The sequence below is a fragment of the Vulpes vulpes genome, chromosome 1, assembly GCF_048418805.1.
Source record: "Vulpes vulpes isolate BD-2025 chromosome 1, VulVul3, whole genome shotgun sequence".
Lineage (NCBI taxonomy): Eukaryota > Metazoa > Chordata > Mammalia > Carnivora > Canidae > Vulpes > Vulpes vulpes.
In genome coordinates this window covers 4,009,360-4,028,112 of record NC_132780.1, presented here as the reverse complement: position 1 = coordinate 4,028,112, position 18,753 = coordinate 4,009,360, and the positions used below count along the sequence as shown (strand labels likewise).

At 52.5% G+C, this 18,753-nt stretch overlaps 1 protein-coding gene across 1 annotated transcript in view; it reads left to right on the top strand.

The window, feature by feature from the left end:
• The window catches only part of PEPD (peptidase D), a 109,445-nt gene that overhangs the window by 32,779 nt on the left and 57,913 nt on the right, over nucleotides 1-18,753 (top strand). The window contains exons 7-9 of the mRNA XM_072750078.1: nucleotides 3,019-3,063; nucleotides 12,211-12,286; nucleotides 13,274-13,320. Of these exons, the coding sequence (XP_072606179.1) occupies nucleotides 3,019-3,063; nucleotides 12,211-12,286; nucleotides 13,274-13,320 (168 nt within the window). The remainder of the gene's footprint in view (nucleotides 1-3,018; nucleotides 3,064-12,210; nucleotides 12,287-13,273; nucleotides 13,321-18,753) is intronic.

Genomic DNA, 18,753 nt, shown 5'->3' with positions numbered 1-18,753 from the left:
TGGATTTTTTTTCTTGTATCAGTTTTGGTAGTTTGTGTCTTTAAGAATTTGTCTTTTTCATCTTGGTTATCTAGTTATTGCCATATAGGTCATAATATTCTCTTATCATACTTTTAATTTTTTAAATCAGTAATAATATCCCCTCTAATATCATCTCTGGTCAGTAACTTGAGCCTTCTCCCTGTTTCTTGGTTAGTCTAAAACTATCAATTTTTCAATCTTTTCAAAGAACCAATTTTTATTTCATTGATTTTTCTCTACTGTTTTTCTGTTCTCTATTTCACTTATTTCTGCTCAAATCTTTGCTATTCTATTCCTTCTGCTTGCTTTGGGTTTAGTTTCCTTTTCTTTTTCTAGTTTTTTTAAAAAAGATTTTTATTCTATTTGTGAGAGAGAGTATACACATATGTGGGGGGAGAGGGGCAGAGGGAGAGAGAGAGAGAGAGAGAGAATCCCGGCAGGCTCCACACTCAGTGCGGAGCCTGACGTATGGGGCTCGATCTCAACCCTGAGATCATGAGCCGAAATCAAGAGTCTGTTGCTCAACTGAATGAGCCACCCAGGTGCTCCTTCTTTTTCTAGTTTCTTAAGATGGAAGAGTAGGTCATTGGTTTGAGATAACTTTCTTCCTTTTTAACATAGGTATTTTTAGCTATTAATTTCCTTGTAAGCACCACTTTAGCTACATGCTGTAAGTTTTGGTATGTTGTATTTTTGTTTCCATTTGTCTCAGAGTATTTTCACTCTCCCTTGTGGTTCATTGACCTATTGGTTATGTAAGAGTATAAAATTTAATTTCCACAGATGAATTTTTCTTCTGTTACTGATTTCTAATTTCATTCCATTGTGCTTGGAGGACATACTCAATATGATGTCAGTCTTTTTAAGTTTATTGGGAGTAGTTATATGGCCTAATATATGATCTATTCTGGAGAATGTTCCATGCACACTTGAGAAAATGGGTATTCTCCTGTAGGGTGGAATAGTCTAGAGATGTCTATTAGGTCTAGTTGGTTTACAGTGTTGCTCAAGTCTCTTATTTCCTTGTCATCTTCCATCTAGTTTTTCCATCCGTTACTGGAAGCAGAGTATTGAAGTCTCCAGATATTGAATTATTTATGTCCCCTTCAGTTCTGTCAGTTTTTGATTTATATGTCTTCTGTCTTGTTGTTAGGTACATATACGTTTATAATTATTATGTCCTCTTCATGAATTGATCCTTCTATTTGTATAGAATGTCCTTCTTTATCTTTAGCAAAATTTTTTGTCTTAAGCTTTGTTTTGTCTGATGTTAGTAGAGCTGTTCCAGCTCACTTTCAGTTTCTGTTTGTGTAATACATCTTTTCTCTTCCTTTCACTTGCAAACTCTTTGTGTCTTTGACTCTAAAGTGTGTCTTTTTAGAGCATTTCCTTGGATCATATTTCTTTTAATTCCTTCTGTGAATCCCTGCTTTTTAATTGGAGAATCGAATGAATTTACATCTAAAGTGATTACAGATAAGGAATGACTTCCTTCTGACATTTTGTTATTAGCTTCTCTATGTCATATGTCAAATTTGTTCCTCAGCTTTTCCATTACGACTTTCTTTTGTATTTAACTGACTTTTTGTGGTACGTGGTTTTTATTCCTTTCTTATCTCCTTTTCTATATGTTTTTAATTATTTTCTTAGTTGTTACCTGGGCGATTATGAATGACCTCTTAAACTTATGACTGCCTAGTTGGCATTAATGTCACCTTAATTTCAGTAGCATACAACAACCTTGTTTCTGTATAGTTGCATGTTGTCCCCTCCTTTGTGCTGTTACTGCATGCAGATGGCATCTTCACATGTTCTGTGGGTCAGTACAAATTTACAATTATTGCTTTATGCAGTTGCCTCTTAGGTCAGAGAGGAGGAAAAAAAAGGAGTTACAAAAAAAATACATTTGTCCTGTCTCTGTACTTGCCTGTGTAATTACTTTTCTCAATGCCCCCCCCCCCTTTTTTTCATGTGGTTTCAGGTTACTCTCATGTTCTTTCATTGAAGTCTGAGAGCTTCCTTTTAGGACTTGTGGTAGGATAAGTGTTCTAACAATGAACTCTTTGTTTTTGTTTATCTGGGACCGTTTTAATTTTTCTTTCATTATAGAATATTTCTTTCTTTTTTATTTATTTATTTATTTATTTATTTATTTATTTATTTATTTATTTATGATAGTCACAGAGAGAGAGAGAGGCAGAGACACAGGCGGAGGAAGAAGCAGGCCCCATGCACCGGGAGCCCGATGTGGGACTCGATCCCGGGTCTCCAGGATCGCGCCCTGGGCCAAAGGCAGGCGCCAAACCGCTGCGCCACCCAGGGATCCCAGAATATTTCTTTCTAATCATAGCTTTGCTGGATATCGAATCTTGGTTGACACATCTTTTTTTTTTTTTTTTTTTTTCCATCCTACTGCCTTTTGGCCTTTATAGTTTCTGATAAGAAATCAACCATTTATCTTATTGAGAATTCCTTGTATGCCATGCTTTTTTTTTTTTTTTTTTCTCTTACTGTTTTCAGGATTTTGGCTTTGTCTTTTGACAGATTATGATATGTCTGAATGTGGGTCTTTTGAAATTTATCCTTTTGGAGTTTATTGGGCTTTGTGGATGTGTAGATTAATGTTTTTCATTAAATTGGTGAAGTTTGGGGGCTTTCCCCACCAGATTCTTCTTTATCTTTCTCCTTTTTTTCTGGGACTCCTGTTGTGTATATGTTGGTATACTTGACAAAGGAGACTATGGCTGCTAGGTCTGCTTAGCAAGAGTAGAGGATGGTGTTTTGCAGCCAAGCAGCTTGTTCTCCAACCAACTGTGCTTAGACAACTTGGCCTGGCTGCAAGGCTGCTGGAGGAACTGAACAGCAGGCCTTCTATGGGCCAGAGGGTCATGAGGAGGGCTTGGGGCCCTCTCTTGGTATGTCTTGAAAGAGGTATTTCTGGCTGGGAGATGATAGACCATTGAACTAATAGGCTTGATTTTTTTTTTTCCTTTACAGGTTTAATGTCAACAACACCATTCTTCATCCAGAAATTGTGGAGTGGTGAGTATTGCCTGTGGCTACTTTGGCTGTTTATTGTGCTCCACTTAGGAAGCTGAGAGACCCTGCTGTTGCCACCTGCTCCATCTCAGAAAGCCCCTTAGACAAGATGGTCTCCCAAACAATGCTCGTCTCTTTTTTTTTTTATATGTGTCAGTTGGTCTGTTTTTCAGAAAAGGCATGAGTCACTTGAATGTCAATTAAATTTCTCTTATCTTTTCCTTTATTTAGAAGTCTTTAAAAAATCTTCTACTATAAATGAACCACACTTATATAGCTCAGAGTAGATAATGAAAAGAGTAAAAATAAACATCATACATAATCCTATTACCAGAAAGGTAAACATATTTTCCTCGTGTTGCGTCTGTGTCCTGACAAGTTGGCATCCTGTTGTATGTGTTCTTAGGTTGCCTGCTTCCCTCCCTTGCTGATACTGGCAGCTTGTGCATACCTGCAGCATAATTGGTTTCTGTTAGGTCACAGCAAGGCATCCCCTTCTCAGCTTGGGCATTATCTCTGTGGGCCCTGGGAGTGGCCCTCCAATTCTGATGTGCCACCAGTTTTCTTCCTAAGCTGTCAAGTTGCTCTTTGATAGCAATGAAATGTCTCTTGTTTGTTCTATATCTGCACTTACTCTGAATATAAAAGAGAAACAAAGCAGGGCCTTTGGCACGTCCTCACTTGAAATGGGGAGGTGTGTGGACTTTTCATGTCTGATGCTAAGACCATGTGGTCATGTTTCCCCATCTAGTAGGGAGATCTCGCTCCTCTAGCCTTGGAGTTTGGGAACCCTGTGAGAGGAAGCACAGTCAGGAAGGAGGAGAGGACGATCCAGGCCTCAGGCCCACTTGTTCATAGGCAGTCTGACAGGCAAGGGCTGGGTTGGCTGTGGTGTCAGCTTGGACTTTGTCTTAAGAGAAATGGGAACCATGGGAAACCTTTGAAGGATTTGAGGAGGAGAATGATAAGGTCATGTTTGCATTTTAAGCAGTCATTTTAGCCTGAGACTGGAGACTCGGTTGTAGGGCAAGAGAGGTAACAGGTTGCCAGTTAGGGGGCTGCTACAGGGTCCAGGTGGCAGTGAAGGGTGATGTGACAGTTGAGAGTAGAGTGGTGATTAAGGGGAACACCCTGGGCGGAGCTGACTGTGACCTGAGTAAAGGGTGGAGTTGAAGGTTACTCCAATTTTTTGTCTTCCAACAGCTGGGTAGCATGCCACTGGGATGGGGAGGGCTGGCAAGAAAAGGTGCTGTGGCAGATCAGGGACTTATTTGGGGCATGCTGAGATTGAGGCAGGCTAGAGGTGGAAATCCGAGTGCCGTCATAGGCATCAGTGCTGACCGTGGGAGCGCTGGAGGGCAGCCACATAGGGTCTGAGGATGGCGCCGGTGTCCTTTCAGCACACAGCCGCCTTTTCTTGTTTTTATAAAGTAACAGATGCCAGGCCCATCTGTAGCTCCCTGTTGACAGAAGAATAAATCCCAGATACTCAGGAATGGTCCCACACCCACTACGCCCCCGCCTGTGACATTCCCTCCTGGCCACTTACAGTTGGGTGTTCTGGAGACCATACTGGGTGGTACGCTTCAGCATCTCCCGAGGAATAAGTCATTAGTTTGTTACTTTGGAACAAGCATGCTTTAATTCTAGTGACATTTCCAAGGCTCTGAGGTGGATTCCACATTCAAAAGAATACTCCCCAACTTTATCAAAGCCAGCAGCAGAAAGGACTTATTTGGCATTTGATGGCAGTAGAACTATTTTAGAAATGTCACATTGTCCTTACTGCCTCAAGGGTGTGTTTTAATAGCGTGGGTGCTCGCCTCTGTAGTGACTGCAGTCGTTCTCGAGTGAGATCCATGGTGGTCACGATCACTGCTCTAAGTGAAGGATGGGTTCTGGGTGGAATGGCAGGCTGGCCCCTCGTGTACGGAGAGCAGGTTTTCCCTGTCATGAAATTACGATTCACTGACACATTTTTGGCACCTGTGTCCTCAACGCTTTCATTACCCCCTCTGTCTAGACCCCATTAGAGTGGCTGCCTGGGGTGATAGAAAAATCCTCCACAGGCAAATCCAAACTCTAACCCCAGCCCGCCATCCTCACTTAATTGTTCTGAGCCTCAGTTTCATCTGCTAATGGCGATGCAGTAATACCTAACTTGCGAAGTCACCAAGTGTCTTGGACCATTCAGGCTGCCGTAACAACTTACCATAGAGAGTGGCCCATAAACAACAGAAATGTATTTCTCACCATTCTAGAACCTGGGAAATCCAAGATTGAGGAGCTGGCCGTCTCAGTGTCTGGTGAAAACCCACTTTCTGGTCCTTAGATGTCTGTATTCTCACAGCCTCCTTCCAAGGGCAAAAGAGATGGGGAGCTCTCTGGGGTCTCTTTTATAAGGGCACCAATCCCATCACGAGAGCTCTGCCCGCATGACCTGTTCGCCTCCCCAAGGCCCCTCCTGTGAATGCCAACACAGTGGAGGTTAGGTTTCAACATCTCAGTTTTGGAGGGTGACACATACTCAGCCTATAGCACTGAGCCTTGGATTCCTCACGTGCAAAGCAGAAGTGCTCTCCCTTGATGAATGATGGCTCAAGGCTTGAATGAAAGCAGAAGTCAATCAAGTGTTAACTCAGCTTAGTACAGTGTCTGTCGCCTTTTGAGACATCTGTAAGATACGGTGCTAAACACTTGACATCCGTCCCCTTATTCAGAGAGGTATGCTGTTTCTGCCCTAAGCTAGGTGCTCTGATTATCCCCATTCTGCAGATGAGGAGGCTGAGGCACAGGGAGGGGATTTGCCCAAGAAAAAGCCAGGAGGATGGTTCCAGGGTCTTGAGTTGCTCCTTGTGTATCTGACGGGCACCCTGGAGCGGTGGGAGGGGGTCTTGGCTGAGTTTCAGCCGTGCCCTCCGGCCTCTCTTGGCCACGGAGACGAGGCATACTCAAGAGGGCCTGGCGTGGCTCTTGTGTGAGGTCAGCGTGTGGTGAGGTGGGGGCTGGGGGCCGAGCAGCTGAGCCGGCTCCAGCTCCATACCCCCTGCCACTCATGTGCCCCAGCTCCCAGTCAGTGCTGGGCTGGGGGGCTGGGGGCCTGGGATTCGTTCTGGCCTGATGGAGGCAAGGAGCAGCCCCCCCCCCAGCACAGAGGATGCTTCCGTCCTCATTGCTGTTTTGGATATCCCTCATTTCCTTTCTGCGACTGCTTTATTGTTTCCCATCCTCTCAAGCAGTGCTTTTTGATTTCCGGTAAATTCCTCTATAATCGCACTCTCCCCCAGAAACAGGAGATCATAACCGATAATTTCTTTTCTCGTGCTGGGTATTGCAGTTCGAATGGGGAGGTCAAAAGTTGAACCTCAAGAGCAGGCGTCTCACTTCCATAATTTAGGCTGTGCTTCCACTCTCCTGTTCCACAGCTGATTAAATTGATCTGAAGTTAGGTTAGGAAATAAAGGGAGATACTTTTGTAGAGTCTTAATAGCTCAGCACCTTGGATTCCGGTTAAGTACCTCTGGAAGCGTCACAGGAGAGCAAGCGTGTCAGCAACCGCCGTGTGCCTTCTTGGGTTTTTAAGTGAGTCTGTGTTCAATTGAGTCACACGCCGATTTTAGAACTGTTAATTACCCAGAGCGAAGGTGTCCTGCGTGTATTAATCACGCAGTGGAATAGCACATCTGTTTCTACTTCCCTGCCTTTGTGTGCACGGGAGACGGGGAGGTGTGGATGGTTCCGGGGCAGGAGCGCGGCAGGATCCTGCATCCTGGGTTAACGTGTCCCAAATTAGAAAAGATACGTGGATGATGACCTAGATTCTTGGTGGGTGTGTATGTGTGTGTGTGAGAAAAGTATTCCAGTTGGGTTGCTGTCTTTGTCTCCTGAGGAATAGATGTTTAACCCCACGTCAACAAGAAAGCCAGGTAGACAGGGGGTGTCTGAGGGCACGGTGAGGCCTTGAATGACCGTGCGCCAGGAGGTAGGAGGTGGGGTGTGGGCACCTCAGACAGAGAGGAAGACAGGGCACAGCGAGGTGGACCCTCCCAGGCCTCCGCTGCATGCAGCCCACGTCTGCTTGGCCCACGTCCAGTCTCAAGCACACTTAGCTCACTGCTGAGCGAAACCACCGTTTTCTTCATGGCTCTCATTTCTTCGAGAGGACTTATTGGTTGAGCCTCCCGAGGATATATAATTCCAAGGAGCTCTCTCGTTTCTGTCCCCTCCTGTTGTTGTTCTGGGATTTTATCCTTTGCAGCACCAGGTCATGGGGTGTGGAAGGAAGGGACATGGGCTCCCCTGGCCTTGAGGCCCTGCCCGCCTGCCACAGGCCCATCCCCCCTGCACGTTCATCTCCAGGAGAGAAGGAATCTCGTCCCTTCCAGTGGCTTTTGTTCACCACGGCGGCACTTGGATGCTTAGAGACTGATTTTGGATATACTTCATCCTGTCTTGCTACTATTTTAATCAGCAGCAGAGTCATTCAGACCTCAGCTAATTAATGTCTTAATCCTGAGTTTAATGCCCAGAGGCTGTTTTGTGACCTATGCATATTTAAGGGGGGGGAAAAAAAACCCCAGATTGCACAAATAAATCTCAGCCTTGTCCAGTTTTTGACATTTCTAGCCTGTTGCAGGGGATGCTGGGCCCGGCCTCCCCTCCTCCTCCCCTGCCTGTGGCGCTGCCTGGATATGATGATGGTCAGGGGCATGGCCACAGGCCTGGGGACTCTGCAGGAGTCCCTGCATCACCTGCACGTCCGCCACCTCCTCTTTCCAGTCCAAGAGCCTGAGCCGTTTTCGGCCCAGACTTCTTAACTGCATACATGTCATCCTGTCCCAAGCCTGGGTGCTCTGATCCTCGTGGAGGAGGTGGCCTTGATCCTTTCCTGAGAATAGAGGACTTGCAGATCCTATTTCTTACCACCATCCCACACATCCTGGAGCCAAGCAAGGCCAGGGCTGAGCCTGACACCAGGCGGCCCTCCCTCTGCAGGCCCCTGGGACAACAGAAGTTGGACCATGGCAAAATCCCTGTTTCCTCATCTTTTCATGCCCAGGAGTAATAGAAGTAGCCCCGTCAAACTCAGCACAGTCAGTCCTTCCTGAAGATAGAGGGAAACTGAATACTGGAAAGTCTTATTTTTTACGGTAATCTTAAAAACCATTTCTGGTACTTGTGTCCTGGAGATACTGGGCCAGGCTGGACATCTGGCACCTGGGCAGGACTTAGACCCAGAGTGCCCTGTGGGTAATCAGGTGAGCCAGCACGCAGCAGATGCCTGTTCTCAGGGCCTTTTAAAGCTCGGATTCAGTTGGGCCAGGCTGATTTTGTTGGAGAACCAACTGCCTTTGTGGCATAATTTGTCCTGGTTTGTTTGACGGGTTGTGTGTGTGTGTGTGTGTTTAACATGACTTAAAAATAAGTTCTGAGTAAATCAGGTAGAGGCCTCGTTTTCATCTTCCTCCAATTCAAATTGGGAAAGAAAGCAGGCCTCAGCATCAGTGGTTGGAGGTTCTTGCATCTCTGATGGGAAGAGAGTGTGGTTTGGGCACCACATCTCCTTGGAGGAGAGGTCGGCGGCCTGTTTTTCCCAGCCCCTCTGCAGATCCGGGTGCTCTTGCTACAGGGAGGGGCTGAGGGGAGAGCCCATCATGCAGTTGGCTCCTGGGGTTCAAACCCTGGGGCTGCCTCTTCCTAGCCGCATGGCTCAGGGCAAGGCCGTGGCTGTGGCAGTTTGGGCTGCTGGAGCCTGTGCAGGGCAGGCCTAGCTGAGCGACATCCCACCCTGGCTGCCAAACTCCCCAGGGTGGAGTGGAGGAAGCCTCTTTTTCTTTTTGAAGAGCCATGAGCTCTCATTTTTGGCAGTAAGGTGTTTTCCAGGTTTGGTGCAACGCCCAGGTCCTGTTTCTAACCCTGATTCCTGCGTGTCTGCTTTGGGCCAAGCCCTTGGGGTGCTGCAACTCTGCCTTCCAGGACCACGGCCTTTTGGGGAAGAGACTTAAATGTAAGAGGAGTCAACGCATGGTGGCTCTCCGAGGATTCCTGTAGATTGCCCTCGAACTGTAGAGAAGGGGTACGAGGTGTGGGTCAGGTGGGAGCTGGAGGTGAAAGGGCCTGCACGGAAGAATCACTGCGGGGGTGAGTGCAGGCAGGTGTTGGAGACAGGCATGGGGAGCCTCAGGAGCAGTCGAAATCCATCCTGAGGACATTTAGAGGCCCCCAAAACTTTTAAGCAAGGAAAAGCATGGTCACATTTGTGTTTCTTAAAGATCCTCAGCCACTGTCCGTGAGCATAGAGGCCTGGAGGCAAGAAGAGACTGGAGAGTTGTCCAGGCTGGAGGCAGTGGGGTCTGGATGGAGGGAAACGGAGGGTGTGAGAGAGGTTGTAGAGGTAGAACTGCAGCCCTTGGTCATCACTTGGATGTGAGAGCAATGGGCAGATGCCAGGAAGGTGTGTGGGATGACCTGCAGGTGTCTGTTTAAAGCAGCAGGGTTGGGGTGGAGCTGTGGGCTGAGCTGGAGGTGCCTGGAGGACCTACAGGTGGAAGCACAACTGAGAGGCCTGTGCCAGAGATGGGGGTGGGGGGTGGGGTGGTTTGGGAGCAGGGGAGGGAGATGGAGGGGGGGTAGCAGCCCAGTGGTGCCAGAGGAGGCAGGGCTCACTGTGCTGCTTCCTCTCAGTGGTCACGGAATGCCTGTGGATTTGGCAGCCTGGGGTCCTTCTCCCACACATTAGAGAGGGGCTGGCGGGGTGGGGTGGGAGGCTGAAGGAGAAGAGTGGGGTGTGGGAGGAGATGGAGGAGAGGTCTGAGATAGAACACGAAGCTGCTCCCACCCCCCTCCCAAAGCAGCAACGGCTATGGTCTCCCGTCCAGAAACGTGGTGGAGTAGTTGGGGATAGAGCTTGCCCAGAGGAGGAAGGCGAGGAGGTGGGTGTGGTCACGGGGGCCAGGTGGGCTCCAAGCCCAGGCGTGTGTTGGGGTGCTGAGCCGGAACCACCCCTTCCCTTGTAAGTGGGTGGGTGGAGGGGAAGGCTTGGGAGTTAAAGGGATAGAGATGAGTTCATTTGTGCACTGAGAAGGGGAGGAGGCCCGAAGATGGGGTGGGGGGGATCTTAGGGAGATAAAGTTGAAAGGAGCCCTCCTGCCCTCATGTCCCCATGCAACTCCTAGCACAACTGGGACGGTGCCGAGGCTGGTGGGGCTGACGACGGGGAGCTTGCCATCTCATCCGCGCTGTCGCAGACTTTCCCGCAGGCCTGGTGGCCCTGGCTCATGCCTGCAGCAGGCACAGGCCCTGGCTCAGCCCTCGTGGGGGTTTGGCCAAGCCCATGTGGGTGTGTGGGCACAGCACCTAGGGGTCTGAAATGTTGGCAAGGGTGGTGGCTGGCAGGATGCACCAGCGATCTCAGCCGAATAGAGGGGCAGAGGGCTGGAGGCGGGCACAGCCTGCGCCCGGTTCCCACCTGTGTTGTTGCTCTGGTCATCCCTGCGGTGGAGAACAGAGGCCCACTCCCCTCTTAGCAGGACTCGGCAGGCGGCAGTGAGGAGCGAAGCACCAGGGGCTGCTAGGCTACCCGGTGAGTGGATTTGGACCTCGGGAGCCGAGCTGCCCAGGCTTTGGACCCTCACCTCCAGGGCACGGGAAGCAGCTTTCTGTTTCCCAGGTGGCACTGCGCCCAGCCCCCCTGGTGGAGAGTCAGAGACACCTTATGACTATCAAGAGCCAGGCGTCAGGCTTCAGGGCCTGCTTCCTCAAGAAAGGAAGGATATTCGTTTGGAAAAAAGTCTCACTGGGCTGAGGGGCTTATCTTTTCCACATTCCTGAGAAGGTTTTACGGTCTTAGGAGGGCGTCACAGTGCTGCAAGATGCCTTCGTCACTAACCCGTGACAGATGGCTGGCTGTCCCAGCTGGATGGCACCATGGAGACAGTGTGAGTCAGTGGCTGGCTTGGGCTGCTTCTGTGACGTCCCCAGAGGTTCGCTGCCTCTGATGGAGGTGGGAGCACCTCCGCTGCCATCCTTGGCCTTGGTCAGGCTTCAGGGCCCTGCTGACAGCGGCTGGACGAGGGACACACTGAACGGAGGGGCGGGCACTGGTCTACCATCGTCAGACACTCTGGCCCTGCTCGTCTGCCTGGTGCTCGAGTGTGTTTTCTGTGTGAGAGGGAGAGGTGGTAGAGGTGTGTCACCTTGTGTAAAGGAGGTGGAGCTGGCCAGGGGGCACGCACCGGGGACGCTGGGCTGCCGCTGAAATGCCCATGGCCTGGAGTTGCTTATCTGAAGCGGAGGCTAAAAACAAATATTTATGTGGCTTCTCTAGCTGAGTCTTACTTGGCAATGAGGTTGATTGCAAAGACCAGGGACCTAACCAAATTTGGACAATTTAACGTGAATTTATTGAGCAGGCCCTAGGACCCCTGGGAATCTAGTTGCAGGAGGCAGAGCTGAGTCTGGGAAGGACAGCAGGGCCTCTTGGTTGCACCTGCCTGCCCCGCACAGCTCCCCTCTCTGTACACCTGCTGTTTCCACATTCTTAGCTGCACTCCTGGCTGGAAGCGGCTGTTCCCACCCCACCCCCAAGCCCTGGGTCCGTAGGGGGCCTGACGGGGCCGGGAGATATATTCCTGGGCTGCCCCAAGGGCAGGTGGGTGGGTAGACCTGCCGGTAGACCAGTTGACATCTTCAGCTACCTGGGCAGAGCCCTGGGAGTCTGCACACTTGGTTCAGGTCCGGCAGCCTTGCCAGGTAGATTCTGTCCCCATGTTGTGGATGGGGAAACGGAGTCTCAGTGAGGCAAGATGTGTCTGGCTGCAGAATCTGGGTTTCTTCGACCACGCGCAGTGGTTTCCAGATCTTATAACTAGAACCAGCCTGCACACCCAAGTCTGACATTAGATCAGGATGGGCAGTGCTTAGTGCAGCGTGTCACTGCTGGGGTGCAGTGGCCCGTTCTGCTGCCACCCCCACGCCCCAGTGGCCCTTCTGCAGCCTGGCTGGGCCCAAGCTGGCTCTGTGCTCCTCCCCAGGCTGTGCAAGGTGTGGGGCACCCCAAAGTCTCCCGGAGGTCGGCCGGGGGTGGGGGTGGGGCGGTCCAGCCAGTCCCTGCTGGGCATCACTGACTTTGCCACTTTGTTCTCTCTGAAGCCGGGTCTTTAAGACGGACATGGAGCTGGAGGTTTTGCGTTACACCAACAGAATCTCCAGCGAGGCGCACCGGGAGGTAAGCGGGGCACAGGCTCCTCGGAGCGCCCTTGTAGCGCGGGTGGGCAAGCAGCATGGCTCTGAGTCGGGCGAGAGGGCCTCACTGAGATGGGTGGTCCCGGGGTGGCCCTGTCCCCAGTGCCATGTGAACGGGTAGCGGGTGTCGCTTCCAATAGAGACCCAGTGGTGGCTCTTTTCTCTTCCCCGGTGGGCGCAGGGCAGGGACAGCAGGACCTCTGCCCCAGTTCCTCACCTTAAGGCACCCACCCCACCCTCTGAATATTTCCCAGCAAGAAGTCCTCACTTCCAGACGGGTAGGGCTCTCCATCCTGGCGCTCCTGCAGTTCCTGCTCCTTTTAAAGGATCTCCCACCCTTACTGGTGATTCAAGCACATTGATTACCGTCCTCTGTTTTCCAAAAACAGCCTCCTTCACATGGCTCCTTCCCAAACCTTCCCACTTCACCTGAGGAGCAAGAGCAAATAAGGAAGCGTATTTCTCATAGGACGTTCAGGGTGACTGGGAGAGCCTGGCGCCTGCTTAGTGACGGCCACAGCTTTGCATCACGAGACAGATAAGGGTCATTGGTGGGCCACAGTCTCTTGCATGAGTTCGTTTTGTGTGTGTTTTATGACAGCTCAACAAAGGAAACCTTTGAGGATAGGATCGCTGTCTGAGCATTAAGTATTCACCAGACATCTTGGTTAAATCTTGGCCGCCATCCGTCTGCCGCCACCTGAGCTGTGTAGCTTGGTGCCAGGTGCTCACAGGCTCCCAAATGGAAGCGCCCCAGAGTGGTTTAAATAAACTGTATGGCTCTTGGAGCTTTAAAAAAGTTCTAATTCGTCACATGTCTGCACCACTGTGTGCACATATCATTTTGTCTTTCTTTCTTTCATTTTTTTTAAAGAAGAGATTTCTTTTGAAAAAGAGCTATACATTATTTATAAGGCAGTGTTACTTATCTCCTTAATACAAATGTCTTTGCTTAATATCCATCCTCCAGGTAATGAAGGCCGTAAAAGTGGGAATGAAAGAATATGAGATGGAAAGGTAAGCCGCGGTGTGTCTCTGGGTAAAGATTAAAATGTAAAAAAAAAAAAAAAACACACAACAATTTATGTTCTCTGAGCAAGTAAGTACCAGATGAGGCGCCGCAGCCCCGTGCAGATTGAGTGGGGACCATGAGCAGGGCTTCAGCGCCAGGTACAGGGCGTTTGTCTTCCGACTGTGGCCACCTCCCTGGCTCTGGGCAGTGTCTGATGGTGATGGTCTTTGATGACTTTTCAGGATGGCTTAGTGCCCCATCAATCCACTCTCGGACTCGGTTTCTGCAGTTTGCAGGGAGCTTTACCAAACAGCTGCCATGGTGACTCTGAAAGCCGCTGGTAAAGCAGCTTGCCGTTGTCCTGTGTAAACAGTGCCATTACGTCTGCTGTGCTGGGACGACTGGGTCAAGGAACGGTTAAGTGGCTCGTAAAGGGGCACTCCAGCGGCCTCCAGCGAGCCCCTGCCTCCCGCCCACCCAGCCCTTCCTAGGGTGGCCCGGCCGTGACCGGCTCTGGGACCCAGGGCTCAGCACATGCTGCTCCTGGCTGGAGGAAGCCCTGGGGTCACACCCACACTGCCCCGGTGGCTCTCCTCCCGCCTAGGTCCTGGGGCAGGAGGCCCCCCGTCCAGCATCTCCCCACCAGTGACAGTACCGTCTGGAAGCTCCGCTGGGGAGAGGACATAATGAGAACTGCGTATTTGGCCTCCATCCCCCAGTTCCTGGCACAGAGCTTCTAGAACCCTTCTAGAATTCCTTCAGGGAGAGCATCCCTATTCACAATAAGCCCCTTTCAGGCACACCTGAGCGACTCTTCGAAGGTGGGGGCTGGTTGCTAGAGGAACCTCCAGAGAAAGCTTAAACAGGCTGGGGCAGAGGGGTGCAGGGCAGGCATGGAAGCTCCTAGCCCCTTCCCCCCTACCTTGCCCTGGGCACCTGTCTCCTGTTCGGCCTTCCTGAGCTGTATCCTTCCCAATACAGTGGTAATAGCGCGTAAAGCACTTTCCTGAGTCCTGTGAGCCGTTCTAGCCGTTATCAGACCCAGGAGGGGGTCATGGCAACCACCGGTTTATAGCCAGGCTGTCATAAGGGCCAGAGGCCGGACTTGTGACTTGTGTCTGAGGCGGGGACAGGCTTGTGGGACACGGCCCTTAACCTGGGAGGTCTGTGCTGACTCTGGCAGTTGGTGTCAGAATTAAAGTGTAGGACGTTGAGTTGGTGACCACGGAGAAGTGGAAAATTGCTTGGAGTGAGAAACCCACACGCTTGGTGTCAGAGTGTTGTGAGGACAGAAAGAAAGAGTTGCACCTTTACGGCCACCCGCATTCTGGGCTGCCCCTTCCTACCTGGCCTTGCAGGAGCGTGGTGCTGCCTCCCCTTCCCCAGTTTGCAGACCCCAGCTGGGTGCCGTCAGGGCCCACTCTGTGTCCATCCCTCGCAGCCTTTCTGGTCTGCCCGCAAGTTGTCTGCACAGCGGGTGGGCGGGGGGGGGGGTGTTCACTGTCATGTGGCTCGGGGACAGGCATCTTTTTCTGAGTCTAACCCTGAAGGGAGTCCAGTACAGAGGGCGTCTGTATTTCTGTCCTCTTACCCCGGGTAGAAAGAGGTTAATGTGGCTTTGAGGGCCCCCGTTGCTGTGGCATCCAGGAGGGGACACAGAGCACGAGCTTCATCGAGGACCCAGCTCTGTCGCACTGGAGGAGGATGGGGACGGGCACACAGAACTGTCCCAGCTTTTGCCTTCATGTGGTCTGCTGCCGCGTGGTGTCTGCTCTGGTAGTCCCAGAGTCCTCGCCCCCGACCAGGATCTGGGACAGGAGTTCTGCGGGGCTGCCTGGGAGGTGGGCCGGGCAGCGGTCCCCCAGACGGGCACTGCCCCACAAATCCGTTCCCAGCTGAATTGGCCCGTGGCTGGTGCCTCGAATAAAAATAACCCAGAAATTAGAGCAGGACTAGCTTGCCCCCGAGTGGAGCCCTGCGGTCTCCTGTGCACCGGCAGCCTCGTGTCCTCAGCTGCTGGCAGTCCTGCTCCAAAGCTGGCCCCTGGGAGGCGCCTGAGCTGCCCTCCCACCGGGGTCCAGAGCCTGAGCCTGCTGTAGCCCAGGCTGGCCTGGTGCAGCTCTGGCCAGGGGCCCTCGGAATACTCCCCCAGCTCCCTATCCCCCACCCAAGGCCGTGGACGTCTGTTTTCTCTTCTAATGAGAAATTTCAAATACCTATCACCCTCTGCAAAAAAGAAAAAAAGAGTAGGACAGTGAACCTCGAAGTCCCCACCAGGGTTTTTGTCTCCTCTTGTTTGGCTGTGGTATTTAAAACCGAACCCCAGACGTCATGTCAGTTCAGGTGTCAGTGCAGCCGGAGGTATCTCAGGGGTTGGGGACCTTTGCCCTTTACAGGGACCACCACGGCTAACCAGATTACTAATTCCTTAATCTTGTCACTACCTGGCCCACGTCGGTCCGTTTGCGTTGGGATCCAGAGGCTGCACGTTGAGTTTGGCTGCTGTGTGAAGGGGCCTCTGTTCAGCTGAGCTCTGGGGACATCGTACCTTTGCCTTCAGACTACTCGGTCCCCCCCGCCCCCTGCCCTCCATTCTGTCCCCTGTCCTCTGGATCAGGGGACACTCTCAGAGGAATGAGCCTGAAGCTCATGCCGGAGCCTCCCTGAGGGAGCCCAGGGGCATTACTTCCACTCCACTGGACACGCCAGGTGTGTGCACTGTTGTGTACCTACTGTATACCTTGCTGCCCGCGGGGCTGACTGTAGGAGGTGTGCCATGGAAGCGGTGCCTGCCCTGGGAGCAGAGAGCGGGAACCTTCCTGGGGTGCAGGGTTGGGGGGTTGGGGACTGCGCCCAGGAATAGCTGAGGCAGAGAAGATGTGAACAAGAGACGGAGTCTGTTTCTGAGGGACAGGTGGGCAGGGTGACCTGTGGGGGCAGAGGGTGTCACCCCCAAAGGCGGTGGGAGGTTGGTTGTCCTGGGACATTGTCACGTCTTGGGGTGTCCCTGGCCAGGCTTGAGGAGGGCGCTCCCTATCGCCGATGCCGCCCAAAGCCCGTGGGGACACTTGCAGTGGTGAGCTTGCGGGCTGCTGGCTTCCCTCTGCCCGAGCCTCCTCCCCACCGGCACATTTCTCTGTCACTGCCCAGGGTGGGCGGGGCGGGGGGGGGGGGGCTGCGACACAATTTGTGGTCTGCGTCCTTGGGAGGCTGGAGGCTTCTTGAAGTCCTGTCTCCTTCATGCACAGGGTCTGCCCCACAGGTGGTGTCAAGTCTGTGTGGGGGGCATGGATGGGAGACAGAAGGAAGTGGCCTGAGCTGTGCTTTGCTGTCCTCTGTCCCAACATGAGCTTTTAGACTCCTTCCTTAACCAGGTGGGGGCTATAAAATCTCCCCTAGCGCAGGTGTTGCTTCGCCGTGGGGTGTGACTGTTTTAGCGCAGGCCACACTGATTCCCGGGGAGGCCCAGGGTGGCCAGACTCCTGTGCAGGCCACCGACCCACAGGGGTCCAAAGAGCATCCGTAGACCCTGCGGGACCTTCTGCCAGGAGCATGGCCAGCCCCAGCCCCACAGAGGGACACAGGGCAAGAAGAGCAGGGACTGGTGTGCAGCCGGACTGGAGGCAGGGGGCAGTAGGGGACAGGGGCCGGGGGTGGGGGGGCGCTGAGATGGGGCTGATTTTCTCAAAAGAGGGCGCACCGTCAAGGCAGTGGGTGCTCAGACTCGGGCTGAAGAGACGCTGGCCGGGAAACCGAGTCCTAAGCCTCATCCCTTTTTGTTGTTTTATTATCAGAGGCTTGTCATAAAATCTTGAGGGCATGCTAAACACACACACACACACACACACACACACACACACACGCACCCCGAAAGGAAAGCGAGCTGATGGCGTTCATGAAGACCCGTCCTGCTTTGTGCTGTGCCTGTGAATAGGGTTTTCCGAGGAAACCAAGATCATCTTCCGCAATCGAGGCGTGGCAAATTGTGTTAGGCCAAAACGACGTTACCGTGCGGGTAAATGGGGCGCTAACAGCAGGGCCCAGTGAGGCGGTCCGTCGCCGCGTCCCGTTATCTCGTGTTAGTGGCGGAACCAGCTTGTAGCGGCTGGCGTGGGGCTGGCAGCTGGAGCGGTTACCTGCAGACGCTAATTTAGAGCTGCCCAATTGGCTGTGGAGCAGGTCCCGGCTCACATTTGCCACGAGGAGATTAATAACCATGTGTCTTGACAGCCTGGGGCCTTAATTGAAATTATGTGGTCTTCCTCTCCAGGCTGTGCAGGGGGGCGTCCGGGGCCTCCCAGGACAGCGTCCGTGCGGGTTGTGGGGGGGCTTCACGAGGCCAGAGGGTCTGTGAGGTGCGTGTGGGGGGTGGGCACGGCGTCCTGCTCCCCAGGTCGAGGAGGACCCCGGCCCTGCCTGGAGACCGTCGACAGGGCCTGGGTTTTCTCTGCTCACGCCTCCTGCTTTCTTCCAGGCCTTTATTAATGCAACGCTTGCCCCCCGCGCTGAGGTCTGTGGCCTTTCCCCGCCCCCTGGCCGGATGGAGCAGGGCACCTCCCGGTGTTCAGTGTGCCCGCGGAGCCGGGCTGGGCTGCGAAAGGGGGGCCCAGGCCGAGGGCCGAGGGGAAGGGGTGTCCTGCTCTGACCCTGCGCGCCCAGGCACGCACGTACACACACCCCACTGACACCGCACACACTCACCCCAGACATACACTAACACCACCCGCCGACACCACATATACACATACACACGCACCCACCCCCCCACACACACTACAAATGTACACACACATCTCCCACTGTCACCACATACACAGACACAGCACCCACTGGCAGTACACACACATCACAGGCACGCACACACGCAGCCACTGCTCCGACACCACACGGTCACTCACCCCCTCGTGTGCACGCCATAGATGTACACACACGTACAGACACCACCCATTGATACCAGACCCTCACCCCCCCACGCACCACAGAGCTACACACGCAGATACCACACACCCACCCATACACATGTAGCACCCGCCAGACACACACACAGACACCACCCACTCACCCGTACACACCCCTCCACTCACCCACCCACCTACACACGGGCGTACCGACACCACCTGCTGATACACACACCCCCCCACACACCTCCACATGCCGTATCTGTGCACATACTGCTCCCCCAGCACACTCATGCACCGTGGACACATGTATCACACACAGCTACACAGTCCCACACACACCACACGCATCATACACACCACACGTATACCCCGCATGTACTGTACGTGCACCACAGACACACACATCACACAGAGACCCCCCAGCACATACCACACTCACATGCTGTGTGCGTATATACCACACACATCCACACCGCACCACACACACCCACACCCACACACACACTCCCTGTAAGCTGTTGGGTCCTGGGTCAAGTA